Genomic DNA, 23,622 nt, shown 5'->3' with positions numbered 1-23,622 from the left:
TCTTAAAATTAAAAAATTAAAATTGATTAAGTTATAGATAATTTCGAACTAAATTACAAAAAAAATAGTAAGAGTCAAAAAAGAATTAAAGAAAGTATATAGTGATGGAAATGAATAGAACCAAAATACAAAGAACCAGGTAAGAAATTATCTCTTTTATAAACAAATTAATTAACTTCTCATTTTTTGTCTACTTTTATCCCCATATGTTTACTTTTATTTTATTTTGACCTGTAATAGTTTATGTTTTTTTTCTTGTAATTTAATCTAACATCATCCATAATTAGTAATAACTTTTTTAAAATCATCGAAAGCTGGTAATAAATTTTTAAAGCAAAAAATTAATCCGATATTGTATCAAATAATAGTCATTTATAGATAACTTTATTGTATACTGTAAATTTTATATAATCCAAAATTAATTTTAATTTAGGATAAATCATTATTTTTGCATTATTTAGGGTAAATGGGATATATAATAACGTGATTGTGGTTGAAAATGTTTTCCTTTAAATAAAATAAAATTTGGGTACCTTTTGCGTTATTTTTCCAATTATGTTTCACGTTTCTAAAAAATTAATTATAAAATATCATACATGGCATTCCTTAATTTCCTTTAACTTTATTATTTCAAACAAAATATTATAAATATCATATGGCATTCCTTTAACTTTATTATTTAAATAATAATAATATAAAATATCATACATATCAGTCCCCATAGATTTCTTAGAGTTATGCTTCAAGTATTGTGCATGATTTAATTTTTTTTTTTTTTGCATAACCCCACATCACTTACCTTTGTTATCTCGAATTACTAAAAATTAAATAATTAAGACTCAAGTGCTCTTTGGTCTTGGTATTAATATAAATGAATATCTTATCTTATAGAATAAAGTATATTATAGATCATTGAATTATATTGAAATGATATTTTAAATAAAATTCAGGTCACAAACTATAATGAGTATATCAATAAAAAGAAAAAGATATTAAATCATTAAAAAAAAGGAAAATTTGACAGTAGAGAGATCATATGAGTTGTTGGAAACGAGAGGAGCAAAGAGTGCATGATTATGCTGAGAATCATTTTGCTTAGTCGACCAAAGTTCGATCATTTATTTAAAATAAATGGGTTGATCGGATACCCTATTCTTACTGATCTGCGTCTTACCAGAGATGTATCGAATTCGGAGTCGGTTACAGTCAAGGAAGGGTTAGCACCCTTGAACTGCCCTTTCGGTACTACGTAGTTTCCAGTTGTCTTAAATTAAGAAATTGTAATTTTTAATTAAAAGGTAAAATTTGATCCTGAATTACTTACACTGATTGAGTGAAATACATCCTTGAAAGGTAGAGATTGTTAGAAGGAAAAAAAAATGTGACAAAAATAATAAGATAAAGTAATTAAAAGAAAACAATAAGAAACAAGATAGATAAAGGCAATAAAAAACAAATAAAAATAGGATGAATATAATAAGGAAAAGAAACAATATATATATATAGTAAATAAAGTAAAATAATAAAATATGTATAACGAGAAAAAAAATATATCAAAAAGGTACGATGATAATAATAAAAGAACAATAAATAAATAAAATATGTATGTTAATTATAATGATAATAAGTAATAATAACAATAAATAAGAATATATACAATATGAAAACGATAATAATAGTTATATGGATAAAATATATAATAATAAAAAGGAATATATATAATAAAAACAATAGTGATAAAAAGGATTGAATTGAACACGAATAAATTCAAGGGTCATTTACAAAGATTTCGGGTATAAAAATCGATTTAGGGACTAAATTAAATGTTTTAAAACATGGAGGGCCAAAGCGCGAATCTCTTTTCTTGTAAACACTCGGGTCTGAGACTCGGATCGGGTCGTAGCGCGGGTCGCTAGGCCGGGTATGGGCTTTGTATAAAAGCAATTTGCTCTCTTAATTTCTCATTTTCCTTCTTCTCATACGAGAGCCTCCTCATTCTCTCATCTGTTCTTCACTCTTTGAAGAACACGGCAGGCCCACCATCTCCAAAATCCGACAACCGCGTGCCGCCTCACCGCCGCCGTTGATCGGCGGCGGCCGTCGTTCATCGGCGGCCAAACAAAAAAAGTTTGTCTTTTTTAAAAGCTTTCGTCCTCCCGGTTTCAAAAATGTTTTTTGTTTTTGCAAAGTGGCCTCAAGGGAGGCTAGATCTGGATTTTAAAACCTCGACATTCCCTTAAAAGTTCATCGGCCGAAATAATTTTTTTGGGTTGATTCGAGCCAAAATAAAAATGAAGAAAGAACACGCATGCAAGCCAAACGTTGCAAGGTATGGAATTTACCTCTTGATGCTCTCTGTCGAAATATAAATGCTCGAAGAAAAGAAAACTACTGTTATTGGATGCAATTTGTTGTAAACTTTTGCTTGGTATTTCGTATCCCCCCTTTTGTTCGATTTACATACCCTATTTATAGTACAAAATGATCCTATCTTTAGCATTTGATTCCGAGAACAATTCTCGGTTTGTTGCTTGTTCTTAGCTTCCTACAACACCCTACTTGTTTGTTGAACCCGAGCGAAACTGCCGGTGATGGAGAAGCGTGGAGCACGAGGATTCCTTGGGAGTGACTTGCGGCGCCGAGGGTGAGAAGTGTTAGGGTTTGACTTGGGCCACCCACTGTTTGGGTCTGGTGTAACGGGCTGGAGTTGGATCAATGTTGGGCCACTGGGTTATATCCACTTGTAATACTTGGACCTGTAAAACAAAATGTATTATAATTTATAATATTACATAATATATCATAATTTATAATTTCCATGGTCGACATTGAGTGTCTTCAATAATTTAATACTTGCATTGCCATTGTGCATATGAACAGCTAAGCTTTATGATGAAACTATACTACAATGGTCAATCATTGTAATTAAAATATAATTAATTGTCATTTGATCTAACGGAATGTAATATCAAATTATTTTAATAATATTTAAAATTAAATTTTGATATCGTAAATAAAACAAATTATATTAAAATACCATCCGGTAAATTTATATAAGATTGAATTTAAATTAATCGATCGATGAATCAGATACAATATTTTTTCAATATATATATATATATATACCATGATAATTAATGGTCCCCACACGTTGCAGTGTTTAGGGACATTGGCCTTTATGCTTGAGGACTTGGAGTGTATTCCGGATCAATGGAATCATCAAATAATTAATCATAATTGAGATTACAAATCACATGCTAAGTATAAGTTGTTTGTTTCAAGGTGTAGAAAAGCTTTAACCATCGTTGTCTTCCTCTTATACTATATAGAAAGAGCATAGAATGTGATTAATAACCAATATAAAGCATTAGGATGTTGATTCTTAGCTGTCCGGATTTAATTAAGAGATGGCCAAATCTTGGAACAAGCTTTTCTGTTGATGGACATGATCATTTGACACTTGTCGATTATATTTCTTGATGACGGAAAAGCCCTTTGACAAAATAGGTTTTAACTAGACATTCCATATGGGTCAAGCTATGCAAGGGGTACATTGGACAATGGCAGAATCTTATGATTCAAATTTACTGTCATGTGATCACATGCTTAAGATGAGTCCAAGGAAACTAAGTTTTTTTTTAAAAAAAGAATATTTCCTTCTAAGTTTATAGTTACACGAGAAGCCATTAAGCTTCATAACCTGATTTAAGTACTCTTTTTCTTGTGGATTAAGGGTAAATAAGTCACCATATTATAGTTGGACATTAATATTTTTATTTTATTTTTAATTTTGATTTATATTTTGAACTTTTCCAGCAACTTTGATTTTTTAATTGAATTTTGTTCCCCAACATAAATTTTAGTTTGTTTATAGATAAAAATTTACCAAAAATATCTTTAAAATATATTAATTAATAATTATCAATCAATTAATTTATAGGAAAATATTAATAGATTAGCATAAGTTCTAATCAAAGGAAGACAAATGATAAAATTGCAACGAGGAAAAAAGTTTTATTTATTTTTATAAAAATAAGCATTATATTAATTTTTAAAAAATGAAAAGACATTTTTGTCCTATAAAAATCTTAGTATAGCGTCCATGTGATGCTTTCAATATACTAAACACCGCATTAGCTCACTTGTTTCGGCTTCGCCAGACCACATTAGCTTTATAATCTCACCGTCCACTCAACAAAGTTACAATAAACAAACCAACCACATAATAGTTGACTTAATTCCATCATAAGTCCCTCTAAGATTCAAATCTTAAATTAATCCCTTAAAGATGATACTTAGCTTGAGGATACTGATGTAATATTTTAAAGATTATGGACTAAATTAGAAGTTACCCTATAGTTTGGGGACATCTGATGAGTTACCCTATTCAGATAATGAGTTAACAGCAAAGAAAACTCTAAAATACATTTCCTTTCACCTTCCTCCTTTATAAATCGCAAATCCCATGCACATCTCATTGTACTCTGGATCTTAAGAATGGCCATGGAAGCTGTTCAAGCAAGCTCTAGAAATAGCACAGAGCCGAATTCGAGCCCCAGGATTTCGTTCTCAGCTGATTTCCTTGATGAAACCAACTTTATATCCATCAACCCACATTCTCAAGACGAAGAGATGGATGCAGAGGAGAAAGATAAAGCAAGAGCTGCCGACTTTGAGTTCCTTTCTAGCAAAGTGAGCAGCCATGCTATGCTGACCGCGGACGAGCTTTCTTCGAAGGAAAGCTGCTCCCCTTTTGGCAGAAGCACCATTCCGAGAAGCTCAAACAAATCAGCATAAGAAAAAACAAAGAGGAAGATGATGAAGATGATGGTGGGATGGTGGTGGAAGAGGTTATAAACAAGGATGAGAGCAGTAGGGTGAGTTGGTTTGTCGATGACGACCCGTCCCCGAGGCCACCTAAATGTACCGTGTTGTGGAAGGAGTTGCTGCGGCTGAAGAAACAACGCGCTTCGTCCCTGTCGCCGTCATCTTCCTCGTCCTCGACGTCATCATCCTCGAGCTCGTTGGCCGATGCAGCTGCATCAGAAGAAGGGAAACAAGGGTCTAGAAATAGAGATGATAATCATGTGAAGAGGATAAAGAAAGGGTTGGAGAGAACAGATCATCAAGTATTAGAATCAGGCCAATGATCAATGTGCCTATTTGTACACAGGTCAAGAGCAGTGCATTGCCTCCACTGTTTCCTCTTAGGAAAGGAAGATTAGAGAGGTGAAGGCAAAAAAAAACAAAGCCATAGCTGAGTTAAGTTTGATCTGAATCTAGGCTTCTTCAATATGTTCCATTTGTTTTTAATTTTCAAATTTCAAATTTTTCTGCTCTTTTTTTCCCTAATGTCCAGATAAAATCTTTGAATATGATGGATGGAAGTTCAGTTCAGATGCATTACAATGTAAGTGTAGACTGGAAATTTTTCTCTGGTTCTTTCCAGCTTGGTTTCACTTTCATCAATAGGGATGGACCGAGGGGTGCTGGGGTGCTGTCACACCCTTGGAAATTTCAAATTCCTATATAGTTTAAGTATTTTCTTCATATTTTCCATTGATAATCTAATTTCACACTTCCTAAATTTCTAATATAAGTTCTTAAAATCACACCCTCTAACATTAATTCCTGCGTCCGTCCCTGTCAGGCACTAATGTAATATCAGAGCTAGAAAAATAAGCAGTCATTTACAGAACACCACATGCAAAGTTGCAGAGTTTTATGAATTTTCAGGGTCCCACTCTGAAAGATCAGCCAAGGATGAATGGGGTCTAAACGGCAATGAATTATTTTTGGGAAAGAAGGGAAGGATCTGAAAAGGGTAAAATGGCTCCTGATTCATCATTTATGAAATACATTTAAAATTTTGGTGTATTTTAATGTATCTGATCTAAGGCATATAGCATCCAAGTACAAAGCAAATGTCTACGTTAAAAGCAAATGAACCTTCACTATCAATGCTTCTGACAGGTAAATGCCATCCAAAATTCTAAAAAGAACTAGACAGAAAGGACTTTTTTTACCAACACCAATACATCATGGATGGTAATTCCATTAAATGATATTTACCCTAGACCTAGTAACTTTAGACACGAACTTATATAAATACATGAATGGTGAAGTATTTATCCTATTTTCTACCATTTACAAGAGCATTCACAGCTTTATATTCCAGGTGAAGTAAATAAATCACATCTCATAAAAAATATAATGGAATGAGTTGGTGAGGTATGGCTATATGATTTGCAGACGATTTACAGACTGACTGAATATGGATAAGTATTTATAGTGCAAATAGAACAGAGGATGCTCCAACATGCACAATAAGAGAACTTTACAATCAAACAGATAACATTGGTGAAACTTCCAGCAAGGTTTCAGAAGAAGATGATATGTTTTTATACAGAATAAACATAGACAGAATTTGGTGAAATCGAGTATTCTGACCATTTCAGTTGTGTGACGTTACCTCCGAATGCATGTACAATCTACTTAGGAAGGTGCGGGGGGTAAAAACTGATTTCCAGAAGTCCTAAAACAAATTAAAACTATACTTTAATCCAACAGTTTATAATTCAGAAGATTTCAAGCTTGAAGTTTATAAGCTAAAAATGGCGTGGCTACTGTAAATTTATACTTGCCTCATGTCCAGTCCTGGTTTTGCAACAAGGCTATCCGGTATGTGTCCAGTCAGATTGTTGTTTTGCAAGAATCTAGACCATACAGAAAACTACGTAAAAGCAATCTAGACAGAAAGAAATAATTGAAGGTAATAATATATTTGTTGTCGTAGATGGAATTTTTTCACGATATTAACGAGACTCGAATCTTATCTAACCAATGGATTTTCTTTTTCTTTAGGCCTTGGCACTTCACTTTTGTAAGTTTTAACAATTTTATGAAAGCAAACTTGGTGAGTTTATAACTTTTAAGCTACTAAATAGTACACCTATCATAAAGTTTTCATATGTTATTACATGGGCTGGTTCATGTATTTGGAAAGAACAGAGACATGCTTCAGTTTTGTTATTTATTTTGCAAAGTCATATAGCAAATTTCAAGTTCAGGGAAAAAAAAGAGGAGAAAAATATAAGAGGTAGAATGTACATTAGGAACTACCACTAGCAACAAAAATTAAGATTAAACAATGGAAATATGACTGAAAAATTAAAGGACAAAGCCCATACAGATCTAAATTTCATAACGGAACTCAACCCTTAACCACATATGCTTGGCAAAGAAGTGAAGGACCACAAACTATATGAAATAATAGCTGTTCCCTCAAATATAAAGGACATATCACATGTCAATCATACAGAACTCATGTTTTAGCTCAAATGAGAGAGATAAATCAAGAAGAGGGAATTCTGGTTGATTAGAAATTTTAAGCCATATTAAACCAAAATGAGTTTCTATAAGAACGAAAGGGATAGGACAATTCTAAATGAAATTAAAGATCAAACACAAGATTTATTCACATTCAGTCCTTTCCAAAGACACCTACATTTTCTCCCTTGGCTTCCTCACCAAGAAGTTCAATCAACTAAGTCTTCAATATTACAGCTTCATTTTCAAGGTTAAGTTGTAATCTTCACAAATTCAACCCACCACTTGGTTTTACCCAAATCTCAGAAATTCACTCCCCTTAAATTTACAAACTCAAGATAATAACAAACAAGGACTGAATGCAAGAGATGAAGAACTTAAAGCTTTAGCAATCGAATGCTTGAAGAATTAAGTTTACCACTCTTGTACTTGTAGTGTTGGAAAGGCCCTATCTATGGTGAAGATAATTAATATGTCTTCATTTATTGTACAAAGAACTGTTGGTTTTGTTCCAAACTCGACCCTTGGTTTGCTGTCAAGGGACAAGGGATGGATCCATTCGGTATCGATCATTTTTTGCTTTCCAGTCAAAAAGAGATTCTATTTGAATAAAGATCGATCATTCCTAATTCTTCTGCTTCTCAAGCCAAAAGAATTATTCTGTTCAATAAGGATCAATCACTTATGCTCGTTGATCCAAATTTTCAATTGTAAGTACCAATGAACTGACTCCTATGAATAGAGGATCGATCTCTTCAGGTTTGGCAACCAAAGTGATCATTCTTTGAGAAAAAGGATTTGATCATTCTCACAATGGAATCAATCCTTTCCTCAAAAATAAAAATTCTAAATTTGTTCTTCTCTGTCTGTGGTTTTTTCCCATCTATGGTTTCCACGTAAAATTTGTGTTCATTATGTTTCTTTCCTTTGATTTTCGATTTCATGTCATTATCTTGCCATATTACATTACAAAAAACAATTGCAATTAAACCAGGTACATGGGTCCAATAATAATAAGTTCAAGGGTCGGATAACGGGAAATTCATCAAAAAGGTCGATAGAACACAACCTTTTAAGTCTACCGCATTCATCTCCCACCATTTTATGATGCAGTCTAAACAATTTATGTAACGCAAGATAATATCATTCTGATTACTTCAATGACACATATTTTATCAAACATATCATAACAAAATTTCTTTAATCCAAATTTCTCAGGCTTCTTGAATCTAACAAGTTACCAAAATCCTCAAGAGGAATTTAGTTGTTCAAAATAAATAGAGTTGAATTAGTTTAGCATATAACCTAATTACAGATTGCACTAATCACACTAAAGTGGTTTTTATCATTTATAACTTTATCAAAACAAAACCAGTAAAACAAATACTAGTTTATTTTTGTTAACCAAGTCCCTATGCTTTTGTGATACCCAAATAAGCCTTATATTTTTATTTGCATTTAAATTAGCCCTTAATTCAAATGAAATGTTGATTTATGTTTTTGTTTTAGACATTAATTAAAGATAGGTTGGTGGCTTACTTGGATACAAATTAAAGGTTACAGAGTTATTTAGAAACAAATTAAAGATTAGGGGCTTATTAGTATGCCAATTAAAGTTCGGGTCTTATTTATGTGTAATAAAAAGATAAGGGCTTATATAAATAAAATAACAAAGTTCAAGGGGTTATATATTAGCTAAATATGAATGACTTACAGTTCACGCAATCTTCCAATGTCACCAAGTGATGATGGAATATCTCCATTGAATTGATTGTCTTCCAAATGCCTGTTAACCAAAAAAATGTAGCATATTAAATGTAGTTTTCATATTAAACTACTAGACAATTCTACATGAATGCTCAGGTACCTACTATTTAGGTAGCCAAATGACTCAAAGTCTCAAAGAGCAAAAAGCACAAGAGAAATATATGCTTACAATATTTCTAGTAGCTTTAATGAACTGAGATCAGGTATTACTCCAGATAAACTGTTATTACCAAGCCAACTGTTGAGAGAATGGAAAATTCAAATAGAATGTTATTATCTCTGAATTTCATCACTTGAGGTTTACTTTTGATACCATACATGCCCCTCAATGAAGTTAAATTAGCAATGCTTGATGACAACGATCCCGAAGCACCCATACTATTCAAGTTCCTGAAAACAACCAAAACAACAAGTAGAGTTGTTTGAGCAACAATAGATGGTGCATAGCAACCAAGCTCAAAGCATGGAAATCAAAGTGTGTAGTATTATAAAGCGAATCCCCCAAAATAAGCATCTCCAAACTCGAAATAAACGGATCGGACTCCGTATACGTATTCGGAGCAACACAAATACTCATGGTAGTCCCTCTAGCTTCAAACACCGCTTCGTTGGACGACGGCTTTCCCTTCTGATAATCCTCCGTCGTGTTCACCACCCTCCAGAACGTGCCGTCCACCATCTGGTCGAAAACGGGAGGCGAAGGAAAACTCAATCCGTTTACTCTGCCGTAGTAGTAAGTCGTCCTGATCAGGTACCTCGCACCTCTGTAAACGCGTGCCACATAGCAGAACTTACGGCGCAGATTGTTCTGAAGAGGGAAGGATCGGACGGTGAAGAGAGTGGGGAAGAGGTCGGGGGGCCGTTAGTTTCTTTGATGTACCCGTGGAAATGAATTCCCCGTCGGTAAGCCATTATCGGCCGTCTATTCCTGTTCTCGCGGCCTCGCGGCAATCAATCAAATATCCTACGAAAACAATTCAAAAAAATGTTATAAGTGGATAGAAATGGAAATAACTGAAATTCTACGCACCGTTTAATGAAATAAACATATGAACTACCTTCGGGGGGTCGTCGGGAGAGGGAAAGGGAGAGAAACGAGAGAAAAAGGGAGGAAAGAAAGAGCGAAAGAGAAGACGTCGGGGACATGACATGGAAGATGGAGGGAGAATTGAAGAAGAATTTGTTTAAAAATTTCGGTGAGTTAGTGGCATCCGAGTGAAGAGTAAGTTGGAGACTGAGTCAGACCGGGTGTTGAACGAGTCAAAGTGGAGGGGAAGGGTGAGTCGTGAAAGAGAAGGAATTGGAGATGGTTGAAGTTTGTTTGGACAAGATGAAAGGAAAAAGTTTTACTTGACGCGGGAAAAATACTAAACCAGGTCAAAGGGCGGCTCTTTCTTTGTTCTTTAATTTTCTAGTGGTTATTTGCCAACTAAAAACAAAATAAATTATTTAAGTGCTAAAAACAAAATATACTTCGGTATCTGAACTTAGTTTCACGGTTCAATTTGGTGCCTAAGTTATTTTTCTAATTAGATAACTAAATTTGGCCACAAGACTCAAATTGGCACTTAAAGTTTTTTTTTTGGGTCCAATTAAGTACATGAACTTGGCTTTTTGTTTCAAATTGGTATCTAAACTTGGTTTCATAGTTCAAACTTGTTCAAATAAATCATTCCTTTTAAGTACCAATTTGGTCCAAATAGACAAGTTTAGGTACCAAATTGAACTAAGTTCAACTACCTAATTGGATCAACAAAATTTAAAGAATAAATTAAACTTCAAACTCAAATTCGAGTACTAAAATATATATTTACCCTATATATCATATTTAATAATATATTCGGATTAATTTCACAATAATTGTTATACTATTATCGCTTTTAAAAAAAACTAATTCTAACATTTGAGAGATATAAATTGTCAATGATCGCTACACTAAGAATCGTCATTATGTATTTAACATACCATTTGATATTTAAATGTCAATTTAGATATATTGTGAAGTATATTAAAAATTTAAAAACATGTTTTTACTTTTTAACATTATGCATTGTTGTTGGGCAACTTGGATCTAGTGTGTTAAAGAAATATCATGTCAAATTTTAGGGTAAATTATATATTTAGTCGCTCAATAATTTTTTTTATTTCGTTTTGGTTATTCAATTTTATATTTTTTAAAAAATATACTTAATGTTATGTTCTGATTTCGTTTTTGTTACCATCTGTTAAAAAATAGACGAAATTGCAAATATAACAATTTTTTTAATGATGACATGACAATATCTTATAGTGTCGCATGAGTATCACCGTTATCTTTTCTTAGCAGTTGACAATGCACACAAACTCTATAGACGCGTTTGCTCGAATCCAAAACATCTAAGGATAACAACACTCATTTTACAACTAAAACCACTTAACGAGTTATTTTTTAAAAAATTAAAACGCCTAAACTCTTTGATTCATTGACTTGTGTATGTGGATAGGATCCAATTATGTTGTGTAAAGCTCTTTTAGTTTTACAATATTTAAAACCGTTAAATGAGTAAAAAAATAGATTGTGAGATTAATCGTAGAAAATGGAAAGACATTAAGTAGAAAAATATAAGAATTAATCTCATATATTTATTTTTTACTCATCTGATGATCTTAAATTTGTGTAAAAAAATTTTAAAAAATTTATATAGAGTAAGTGAATCTTAACCTTATATATATCAAACATGAAATTTGATACTTCTCCATATGTTAGCTCGGTTTATGCAAAAATAAGTAATAATATGAATAGAAGGTTATTAATATATTCAAAAATTAAAAAATAAAAATTTATATGTATATTTTAAAATAGTGATTATAATATATTATATTCAAATCATTTAGTTATTTACATTATAATAATGTATGAAAACTGCTCAAAAAATGGTTGCCCTCATTTATGTGTTATTTATTATATTTAAATAAAATTATTTTTTTTTAAAAATTACAACATCTTAACGACCATTCACATCCCAAATCCTTAAATCTTCTACGTTAACATACAATTTGTTTAACTATAAGGGTGCGTTTGGTTCACGGAATGTAAGATTATCAGTGGGAATAAAAGATTACCAGGGAATAGGATTACTGGTAATGTTGTTTTGTGTTTGGTTGGTTTAGCAGGAATGTAAGATTACCGTGTTTGGTTAAAGGAATAAAATATTATTGAATGTATATTTGACCAAATTGTCCTTATTATATATTTGTATAATATTACAAATTGTAAAATATTTATATTTTCTTTAAAAAATTAAATTCATAATATTTATATATTTTTTTACAAAATTAAAATATAAAAAAGTTTAATGAAAGGGTAAAAACAATTTTAACCCATGAACTTCATATAAAATTTTAATTATAGATTTTTTTTTTGTAAATCTAAAATAATTTATGGACAAATTTGTAATTTAACCTTCGTAGAATTTTTATTATTCAATGATAGAATAATGATATTTTTGAAAAAAATAATAATTTAAGGGCATTTTAGTCCAAAATGCCGGTAATGTTACAATACATAAGGGAAGGGGTAATGACATTCCCGGTAATATACCCTAAAAAATATACTATTGGTAATAAAACATTACCGAGAATAAGATTCCTGGCCAACCAAACATGTGAATGTGGGATTCCCATCCCATGAGAATCCCACAATCCTTGAATAAAACACCCCTAATGATTTAGTAAAACTACGCGGAACAAAGTGGAGCCTAACATTATTGATAGGGGTGTGTAAAATTATCCGAACACCGGTTAGTTTTTATATATATATATAATATAATGAATTATTTATATTATAGATTATTAGACTTTATATTTAAACTTTTAAATTTTATGTTCAAATGTTATAGTATATAATTTGAATTTCGAATATTTAAATTTATATATATGTTTTTTAATATTAATAATATAAAAAAAAAGATATCGGGTACCCAATTACTGATACTCGCAACATGTGTCGAGACACATGCTGAAAAATTAACGACCCAAAAATTCGGGTACCAGGATTTGCAAACAAGTGATTGTTGAGGTGCCCAAGGTTTTTATCACTCACGGACCAAACACGTGATACGCCTTCTCTCTTTTTCTCGCTTTTACCGTCACAGAATTCAGTCAGTACATTAGGCAAACTCAAGGTTTCTTTCGGCAGGAAAAGTAAAAGGTTTAATATATCATTTAGCCCCTAATTTTGGTATTCTTTCTCAAAATGGTATCTAAACTTTTTAATGACTACTTTGGAACCTAAACTTGGCTATTGTTATCAAAGTGGTTCATATGACTAACATTATTTATTTTTTGAATCGTTTTGGTACCTGCATTTTCCAATCATTCCCAAAATGATATCTAAACTTTTTTTTAGTTTTTCTTAGACCAATTAAGCACTTCAACTTTGAAATCAGTCTCAGTTTATTATATTATGCAAGTACATAGACAAGGTGATTGGGTAGGGACTTAGCCCCACCCAAATAGTAAACGTTAATCCTTAGAGTGTGTTTGGATGGAAGAATGTGAGATTCTCATAGGAATAAAATCCACATTCCTCCGTTTGGTTGGCCAGAAATGTTATTTCCCGGTAATCTTACATTACCAATAATGGATTTTTTGGAGTATATTACCGGGAATATCATTACCTCAATTTCCTTAGGTATTGTTGGATTACCAGCATTTTAGACTAAAATGCCCTTAAAAAAATTTCTTTCAAAAGTATTATTATTCTGTCATTGAATAATAAAAATTCTACGAAGGTTAAATTACAAATTTATCCTTAAACTATTTTAGATTTATAAAAAAAAGTCTATAATTAAAATTTTATATGAAGTTTAGGGGTTAAAATAAAATTTTGCCATTTCATTAAACCTTTTTATATTTTCAATTTTGTAAAAAAATATATAAATTTTATGAATTTAATTTTTTTAAAGAAAATATATAAATATTTTCCAACTTGTTAAAAGAACAAATATATAATAAGGACAATTTGGTAAAATATACATTCCAATCATCTTTTATTCTTTTAATCAAACACGGTAATCTTACATTCCTGCTAAACCAACCAAACACAAAATACAACATTCCCAATAATCCTATTATCTGATAATCTTTTATTCTCATTGGTAATCTTATATTCCGTGAACCAAACGCACCCTTAGGTTTTAAAGATAATTAATTGTAAAATTGTTTTTAGACCCTAAAATGATAGAATTCAATTTAGTAATTTAATCCTTTTAAAATTTATATAATATTAAACTAAAATAATGATAAAAAAAACCATGTTTCGGTCTAATAAACTTTGTTATTTAACTCTCTAAAAAACTTCTAGCTTCACTCGTGATGTTAAACCTTTTTATAAATAAATGACGTTAATCGTAGTTATTACTTTGAGAACGATTGTCTAGTTTACGTATCAAAGTGGTTCAGGGAAAAATATTAGGTATGGCTTCGAAAATATGCAAAGTTTAGGGGTTTATTAGTATATTAAGCCGCAATATACATTAGGATTAGAGAATTACGTGGTTGATGGCTTTAAACCAGACCTGTCCCATAGGTCGGGCATGATTCGATTTGTGCAAACTACAAACATCTTTTAATTAAATTGGTCCAATGTAGTTCAAATCATTATTACTAATAAAAAGAATCAATTAAAATCTAGTAGTAATATAGGTTTTTGGCATTTAATTTCTAAAAGGCGTAATGCCAAAAATAGCCCCTAATATTTATCAAAATAATCATTTTAACCCTTATTTCTTTTTTTTGAGCATTTTGACCATAACATTCCACTTTGGAAGAGAAAACTCAATTTATAGATGAAAACTATTAGTTAACATACAATTAATGCTCCAAAATATGAGCATTTTTAACCTAAAATGAAACGTCGATGGCTAAAATGTCCATAAAAGAAATGAGGCAAATTGATTATTTTGTCAAATATTAAGGTCTTTTTACCCTAAAATAAAATATTGATGGTCAAAATATTACAAAAAATAAAATAGAGGCAAAATGATCATTTTAATCAACGTTGAAGGACTCTATACATTTATAAAATCAGTAGTCAGATACTCAAAAAGAAAGATACAAAGTGGCGTCGAAACCATTTAAGGTTTAAGAATTTATCTGAATTCGTTCGTGTATAAAAAATACGAGGTTGTCATCGATAATTTTAGATTAAGCATGACATAACATATATATAAAATCATTTTCATTTTACATAAAATGAAAAGTTTTTAGGTCTACATTTTAAATTTAAAGTACTTGCACGATGTTCAAAAATCATTACATTTTTTTATTTTTTAAAATAAATGAAAAAAAAAATATCTAATAATAATACATAAAATAAAATTAATGAATAAATAAACAGTACTAAAAGTAATTAAATAAATAATTAACATTAGAGGACTAAATTGCAAAAAAATTATAGGGGTTAAAAGGCAATTAATATGTAAGCGAACTAAATTAAACAAAAATAGAAATTAAGGTGGTAAGGATAATAAGAAATTGTAAAAAATGATTAAATAAAATTACATCTCATAATAAATGGGTCAACATTATAATTACCATGGTCTGTAATACAAAATTAATGGATAAATACATTTTAAAATTAAACACATGATAATTGAGTGGAATATTACTTAGAAAAAAAAACTAAAACGTGATATATGACAATTATAAAGCCCTTATTTAGCACACTCAAAAAGATTTACCATTTAACCCTTATAATCATCATGAATTAATTAAAAAAAAGATTTACTATTTATTAAAAAATTAAAATATTTTACTCTTATTTAAATATTTGAATAAATCTAGTCATTATTTGATATTTTCAAATGTTTGTTCCTTGTATAAAATTTAACTTTAATTTGTATTTTGACAAAATTTCCATCCTCAAGGGCTAATTTATGTATTAAACATAATATTTTAAATTTTATTTTAATCCTCAAATGATAAAAGATTAAAAATTTTACTTCAAGGAGAAAAAAGGAAAAGAAAAAAGAAAAAGGAAAAAGGAAAAAGGAAAAAGGAAGAAAAGAAAGAAAGAAAAAGCCTCCTGTTTTCGTTGAATCTCCAAAATACCCCTGATCCAGTCTCTCCTTTTCTCTGTCAAATCACGCTTCTCGTTTCTGATAAAACCTTCGATCTCTCAGTTTCTTAAGTCCTTTCGTTTCTATTATTCCTTCTTTTGATATGGAGCTTCAGCGCCCAGAGGAACAAGGCCTTCCAGAACGGAAGGGGCAAAAACGGAAACTGGAGGAAGAGATCCAAGAGGGCTGTGAAATCTCCCTACCAACCGGCGACGCCCACCGTGCCCTCTTGGCCGAAGTAACCGCTCATGTTAGCGTGCTCGATTCCGCCTTCTCTTGGCGTGAATCAGATCGCGCCGCTGCCAAGCGTGCCACTCACGTGCTCGCTGAACTCGCCAAAAACGGTATTTTTTTGTTTGAAAATCTTCAGTTTCCGAATTCCGATCTCATTCTAATTTGAATTTTCTAGCCTCTCTTTTTCGTTTTTTTTTTACTTTTTTTTATAATTTTACGATTGACGGTAATGATCTTCGTGTTTTTATTTTCTTGGCAGAGGAAGTTGTTAATGTGATCGTTGAAGGTGGTGCGGTTCCGGCTTTAGTGAAGCATCTGCAAGCGCCGCCGTGTGAGGATGACGACCGAAGCCCGAAGCCTTTCGAGCACGAAGTTGAGAAAGGAAGTGCTTTTGCATTGGGGCTTCTCGCCGTAAAGGTGATTTTACTGAATATTTCTTTTATAACAAAAAAAATAATAAATAGGTACGTTAATTGTTACTATCATACTTTAATATAAATTTACGTATTTTTTTACTGTAGTTTACATTTTGAAATTTGAATTATGTATTAGTTCACTTGTTTCTTCATATGGATGGTTTTTTATATTTGAATTTCCTTTTAGTAGTTTTAGTAAATATTCGAGGTTCTATATAAGTTTTTTTCCTCCGTTAAAATTATGTTCATGGTAAACTTTGAGAAAGTTCGAGTTATGCTAATCTGTTGATATAGGCTGTTAAATGAAGGTGGAAAAGCAAGAAAAATTTTAGACATAGAGTAGAGATGAATTCATTTCTAAACCACTAAATATTGGCTATGTATTGAGTCTGGTATTTTTCTTGGTTTGCATGGTTTTTGTTCCTGATATTAATGGAAATATGTTTTTTATTCACTGCTTTATCATTGAATATGCTAAATTCTTTATTGCCGTTGCTGATAACAGCCAGAATATCAGCAACTTATAGTTGATTCGGGGGCCTTGTATCACCTTGTGAATTTGTTGCGTCGGCACAAGGATAGTTCTATTACTCGTGCTGTGACCAGTGTTATTAGAAGAGCAGCTGATGCTGTCACCAACCTTGCTCATGAGAATAGCAACATTAAAACCCGTGTCAGGTTTGCTAAAATTGTGCATTTTTAACAGAAGTTATTTGTAATAGCTCCTTGTTTATTCTAATAATTATCTTGATTGATTTGACAGAATGGAAGGTGGGATTCCACCACTTGTTGAGTTGCTCGAATTTACTGATACAAAGGTGCAAAGAGCAGCTGCCGGTGCGTTACGAACCTTAGCATTCAAAAATGATGAAAACAAGAATCAGGTAACAGATCTGCATTCGGAAGTCGGAATGGATAAAACTGCCTTCCATGCCGGTTTATGGACTGAATACCATGGCTTTGCAGATTGTTGAATGCGATGCTCTACCTACTCTCATCTTAATGCTAAGATCAGAGGATCCTGCTATACACTATGAAGTGGTAGGATTCTTGTTGTTTATGTTTTTTTTTTATAGAAGTTGGAGGTCTCATTAAAAACTCCCTTCATATTCGTTCCTATACTAAAAGTATGTTAACGAACATTGGAAGGAAGAAAAGAGTACCTCATATTTTATTAATAATAATACCCGATACAAAAGACACCACGGAATATCCTCTCATGGTGATATACCCCATTACAACAAACACCTAAACCTCAAATACCCTCATCTAAAGCCACAATCAAATCACCATACTTCTAATTACACCACCAGCAGTAGGACTAAAACAACGCCACAAAACATAATACAAATAAAAGCAACACCTACAATCATATAGACTAAAATAAAACCACGAATGAAGAGACAAGATCTAAAGAGACTCGTCTTCTTTAGGAGCCCAAGAATTCGGTTTGAATGAAGCTCTATCTCATGCACCATGACCTTGAAGAAGTTGTCACCAACGTTCAATTCAACCATCGCATCAATTCTTGCATCAGCCTTTGTGAGGACTTGAATTTTTGCCCGATCAAAGGATGATGGAGACTGACAACTTTCGTCGATAGCTAGTAAAAGACCCCACTTATCCGTAATGTTCTTGAAAGTATCCTAATTCCATGCGTGAAAAGAAACACCCTCGCAAACTAACCATACTCGACGACACTCCATTACCAAACTCTCTGACCAAACTTCGACAATGGAGAACCACTCTGCGAGAATCTTTGATTTGTCGTTTTTCACACTTCTCAATGAAGCATTATCTTTGAAAATATTTAAAATCGCATTTCTAGTAGCTCTCATTAAGGTGAAGCCAGTGAGGCCCTTCGCTTGCATTTGTCTAGCGAGATAACCAATTTTGACAAAATCCTTACACCACCCCACTAGACAATTGCTCAACACCTGAAGTTTTTCTTCATCTATAACACCTTCAACTTTATAATGATTCTTCCTGGAATCATCTTCCATCCCGGACTTGTGAAGAACATTTGTCGAAGACTTTCTCCAATAGGAATTTCGAGGTTTGAATTTAGCGAAAGAAACACCAATTTTGCTACCGTCGATACTAGATCCATTCATTTTTGAGATCGTTCTCCTTGCTTCTTCGAATGATGCGAAGTGAATAAAACCAAAACGATCTCCTTTTAAATTCCTTTTATTAGGAATAAAAGCATCAAGTACCCAACCATGAGAGCAAAATAAAGATCCAAACCTCTTCCAATGGATCTTCTCTGGTAAATGTTCAACAAATAATGTGAAACATCCAGACTTGTCAACACTGCCCCCCTTTGTGATTGACTCCCTGGATCCTTCTTGTACTTAGACTTGGGTTTGAGGTGTCAGTCATGTTAGACTTGGGTTTGAGGTGTCAGTCATGGGTATACATCTGTCACAGTATGTTATTTTCTTTCTCAAGATTTCCATGCATTTGGAGAGTTCTTCAAGGATTATTTCATTGTACCCATGTCCGGATATGTGTAGAACACAGGTACTTCAAGACAAATAACGAGTAGGAGCAATATAACTTGGATGATTTTTAGGCAAATTCCATTGTGGTTTAATTTTTTTACCAGCTGTTGCATCATCAAAGGTTTTTCCGAATGGCTTTTAGGTTGGTGTGATTGGCAATTTGGTGCATTCATCACCAAACATAAAGAAAGAAGTTCTTGCTGCTGGAGCTCTGCAACCTGTCATTGGTTTGCTTAAGTATGTTTAATTTGGTTTCATGGTTCTTTAACTTGTTTTACTTTTAGCATGGGGTTATGTCGTTATGATTTGTTACTCTTTGGCTGTTCATTTGAACTGCAGTTTATCCAGGTTTCTCATTTTTTATTAATTATGTTTTTATTGAAAAAAAAACAGCTCCTGCTGCTCGGAGAGCCAAAGGGAGGCAGCTTTGTTGCTTGGACAATTTGCCGCAACTGATTCTGATTGCAAGGTGTGGACTGCCCATTCTCTTCGTACTTAACTAGGCTTAAGATACTTCTTGGCTATAATTGTGAATTTAGTGGCACATGATGAAAAAAATGATTATTGGCTCTGGAATTACTGCCCTATTTGAATGAATTTAGCTTTTCATATGGTTGCCTCTGTTCTCTAAGTGATTATGACGAGCAGTGGACTCTATGCAGTACTTATAAATTTCATTCCCTTCACCTTCATCATTTCTCCTTTTTGACACATGCTACATTGGATTTGCAGGTTCATATTGTTCAAAGGGGTGCTGTCCGACCCTTGATTGAAATGCTTCACTCTCCTGATGTGCAGCTGAAAGAGATGTCAGCCTTTGCTTTGGGGAGGTTGGCACAGGTTATTATTGCTATTTTCGTTGTTGTACAATTTCAAGCCTTCGTTAGTGCTGTGCTGTGAAAGATGCTTAATGGCTTTTGTCTTAAAATCTTGCTGATGCTTGTCCTTTTTTGCTGAGGCAATAATGTGATCACTTATCTCTACTTCAAGTATTTTTTTAAATAAAATCTGAAGTTAATTTAGTTTATGAATTCATTCCAGTTTCTAATACAATTTTTCCACTTAATGCATCTGTCCAAGCACTTGTTTTTTTGGTTCCAGGATTGTTGTAAGTCATGTAATTATCATGGCTTTGTCGGCATGTAGCCAATATGCATCCCTTGTTTTCCACTATTTAAAATATCCCGCCTCTCAAAATTTCAGCATGCTTTTTTGCATATCAAATTTTTGCATGATATCTTAAGATAACTTTGCTCCTCAGCACTGAACAGAAAGGGCTCATTCTATTTTTCTCTTTTATTTTTCTTGTTTGTGGGGTTTCCCTTTACTTGATGAGGTCTTTATAGTTGCTTCTGAGAAACTTAATACTCTGCTAAATTTCCTTTCTTCACAAGCTGGAACTAGTAGATAGCTTTGTGTCACTAAAAAGTAATTTTGATTGCAGGATGCACACAATCAAGCTGGTATTGCACATAGTGGTGGTTTGGTTCCTTTGTTGAAGCTTCTAGATTCAAAGAATGGGTCATTGCAACACAATGCTGCGTTTGCTCTTTATGGTCTTGCAGATAATGAGGTATGGTAGTGTGTGGTAGCTGTTAACCTTTTCAAAGTTCTTGGGCTTATATTTTGGGGTCATGGTACACATTGTTAATATATTCTTCTCTCCTGTAGGATAATGTATCAGATTTTATTAGGGTGGGGGGTGTCCAACAGCTGCAAGATGGAGAATTTATAGTACAAGTATGACAATCCTTTTAGATGTTGCCTTTTTACACTCCTCATGGTTTCCATGCTACTATTTTCTTAGCTTTGCATGATATCCATAAGAAATCAAAAACTTCACTATCTCATTGCGTTGTTTTTAGTTCCTTACTGATTTAATATTATTGGTTTATGGTACTTTCAGGCAACAAAAGATTGTGTTGCCAAGACATTGAAAAGACTAGAGGAGAAGATTCATGGGCGAGTAAGCATTTTCATCCTATAACTATCCTTTGCCTTTATATATTTATATTTTCGGACTAAACAAATGTCTGGCTGTTCAATGCTCTTTATGTTTTAGGTCTTATTTGGTTTATTTATTTTGTAGGTTTTGAACCATTTGCTGTATCTCATGCGTGTAGCAGAGAAGGCAGTCCAAAGACGAGTTGCTTTAGCTCTAGCTCATCTTTGTTCCCCTGATGACCATAGAACTATATTCATTGATAATAATGGTCATTTTCTTAGAGTCTCTTCCTCAGTTACTCAACATCAGTCATATTCTTTATTATGTGCAATTTAAAATAACATACTGCATAAATGGGGTGCAAATGTTTTGTTGCTTTGAAAGGCTGATTGTGCTCTGTTTTCATGCAGGACTTGAACTCCTCCTTGGTCTTCTTGGTTCTACAAGCTCTAAGCAGCAACTTGATGGTGCTGTAGCTCTGTACAAGTTGTCCAACAAAACTATGACACTTTCTCCTATGGATGCAGCTCCCCCTTCTCCAACACCACAAGTGAGTTTGTAACATTGGTTAGTCTAGTGTCGTGCATTCCGATTGCCTGAATTAGCATCATTCCGAGAAATTGATGTTATGTATGGCCATATACTGTTCCTTTGTTATTGCAAGGGTAGATCGACAACATTCTTATAGTTGGCTTTTTACGGAGGAGAATAGTTCATACTTATGGAAGTTCTGTGTATGTTCCTGTTATAACATACAACTTCTCTGCAGGTCTATTTAGGGGAGCAATATGTGAACAACGCTACATTATCTGATGTTACCTTCCTAGTTGAAGGTTATACGATTTGCTTACCTAAGGCACTGATACTTGATATGAAAAAAAAAATAGTTGGTTCAATGTCAAAATATAGCTTTTGTTGCAACTAAGATCCTTTATGTCCTTTTCTTGCAGGTAGACGATTCTATGCTCACAGAATCTGCCTGCTTGCTTCTTCAGATGCATTTCGTGCCATGTTTGATGGTGGTTATCGGGTGAGTTCCCTTTTGCATCCTTCTAATTTTCCTGTTGTACGTCCGCCCCAAAAGGACGCCAGTATTTTTATTTATTCAAGTACATTTCTAACAACTGGTAGACTCCATGTTGTATTGCTTTATCTTGCAGCTGATCTGTGAGATAAGTCTGATGATTCTGGATGTGTCTAAACTCATCTATTTTTTTTTTCAAACTTGGGTTTTTCATTTGTAACGGTAGCTTTATATTAGTCTTTTTGAAAATATGAGATTAATAGTACGATAATTATCACTTTAGCTTTAAACTTATAAATGATGTTGTCGAGCTACATGATGTTCTTTTTTTAACTTCCTTGTGGTCTCTGTTGCAGGAAAAAGATGCAAGGGATATTGAAATACCGAACATTAAATGGGAGGTTTTTGAGTTGATGATGAGGTATTACAAATGCTTGGATCCAGATGTATATACATTGGATTTATATCTTTCGTTCTTTTCGAGCATCATTTTATTTACTTGGATTTTGTTCTTTGTACAGATTTATATATACCGGATCAGTAGATATTACATTGGATATTGCACAAGATCTGCTTAGAGCAGCTGATCAATATCTTTTGGAGGGGCTTAAGCGACTTTGCGAGTATACCATCGCACAGGTGAGCGAAAGGTTGTTGTCCGTATATATTTTGAATCCCTTCCGTTGCCTTAAAATCGGGGATTGGCATCTGATCATTTTGATGTTCTCATTGAAGGATATCTCGCTTGATAATGTTTCGAGCATGTATGAACTGTCTGAAGCTTTTCATGCCATATCGTTGAGGCACACTTGCATTTTATATATCTTGGAGCATTTTGATAAATTGAGCGCAAGACCCGGGTATGTTTTGCCATGACACTGCCCTTGTTTAGGAATTTAAGTTTATGTAAAATGAGCGTTGTGCGTTTGTTTTGTCATGCTGAATAATTTGCAGGCACTTGCATCTAGTCCAGCAAATTGTTCCCGAGATCCGCGATTACTTCGCTAAAGCACTCACGAGACGCAGCCCACATAAACTGCGGCTATAGAAGTCTTGGTCTTTAACTCCTGATCTCTGACTAGGTATGTTGTACAGAAAGTAGCAGGCCTCATCGATTCTGATCCCGATTGATTATTCGTAGCGTGGTTCGTAGAGCAAAGAAAGTATTGATTTCTTCTTTGATTCGTTGTCGTTTGGGGAAATATCGTGGATTGTGTTGGTTATTAGATATACCGAAAGTGTTATCGGAGTCTGTCGTCGACGACGGTAACGGTTGTTAAATTTGAGCAATTTGCGCGTTTCT

General features: G+C 33.0%; 1 protein-coding gene and 2 pseudogenes across 3 annotated transcripts; 2 read left to right on the top strand and 1 right to left on the bottom strand.

The window, feature by feature from the left end:
* The first annotated feature begins 4,476 nt into the window (after positions 1–4,476).
* Positions 4,477–5,562, top strand: LOC120198697 (annotated as a pseudogene).
* Positions 4,953–9,955, bottom strand: LOC120197697 (annotated as a pseudogene).
* Positions 9,956–16,231: 6,276 nt separating this feature from the next.
* On the top strand, positions 16,232–23,460 carry LOC120198694 (ARM REPEAT PROTEIN INTERACTING WITH ABF2-like). 3 transcript variants are annotated; one of them, XM_039199973.1, is made up of 19 exons: positions 16,232–16,540; positions 16,690–16,847; positions 17,352–17,524; positions 17,610–17,730; positions 17,813–17,887; positions 19,493–19,587; positions 19,744–19,819; positions 20,083–20,190; positions 20,795–20,923; positions 21,022–21,081; positions 21,257–21,316; positions 21,440–21,563; positions 21,706–21,845; positions 22,065–22,128; positions 22,246–22,325; positions 22,676–22,740; positions 22,841–22,958; positions 23,055–23,179; positions 23,274–23,460. In XM_039199973.1, exons 1-19 carry the CDS (start codon positions 16,300–16,302, stop codon positions 23,365–23,367), a joined length of 2,106 nt encoding a protein of 701 aa, XP_039055904.1. In that variant the 5' UTR covers positions 16,232–16,299; the 3' UTR covers positions 23,368–23,460. The 3 variants fall into 3 exon arrangements, with proteins under 3 accessions (XP_039055904.1, XP_039055905.1, XP_039055903.1); XM_039199972.1 differs by having other exon boundaries at positions 16,300–16,540; positions 21,022–21,090; XM_039199974.1 differs by lacking the exons at positions 23,055–23,179; positions 23,274–23,460 and having other exon boundaries at positions 21,022–21,090; positions 22,065–22,157.
* The last annotated feature ends 162 nt before the right edge of the window (positions 23,461–23,622 follow it).

Source organism: Hibiscus syriacus, unplaced genomic scaffold (assembly GCF_006381635.1).
Source record: "Hibiscus syriacus cultivar Baekdansim isolate YM2019G1 unplaced genomic scaffold, ASM638163v2 tig00004779_pilon, whole genome shotgun sequence".
In the NCBI taxonomy this organism is placed as follows: Eukaryota; Viridiplantae; Streptophyta; class Magnoliopsida; order Malvales; family Malvaceae; genus Hibiscus; species Hibiscus syriacus.
Note: the sequence above shows the minus strand (reverse complement) of the source record. Positions and strands in the feature narration are given on the sequence as shown.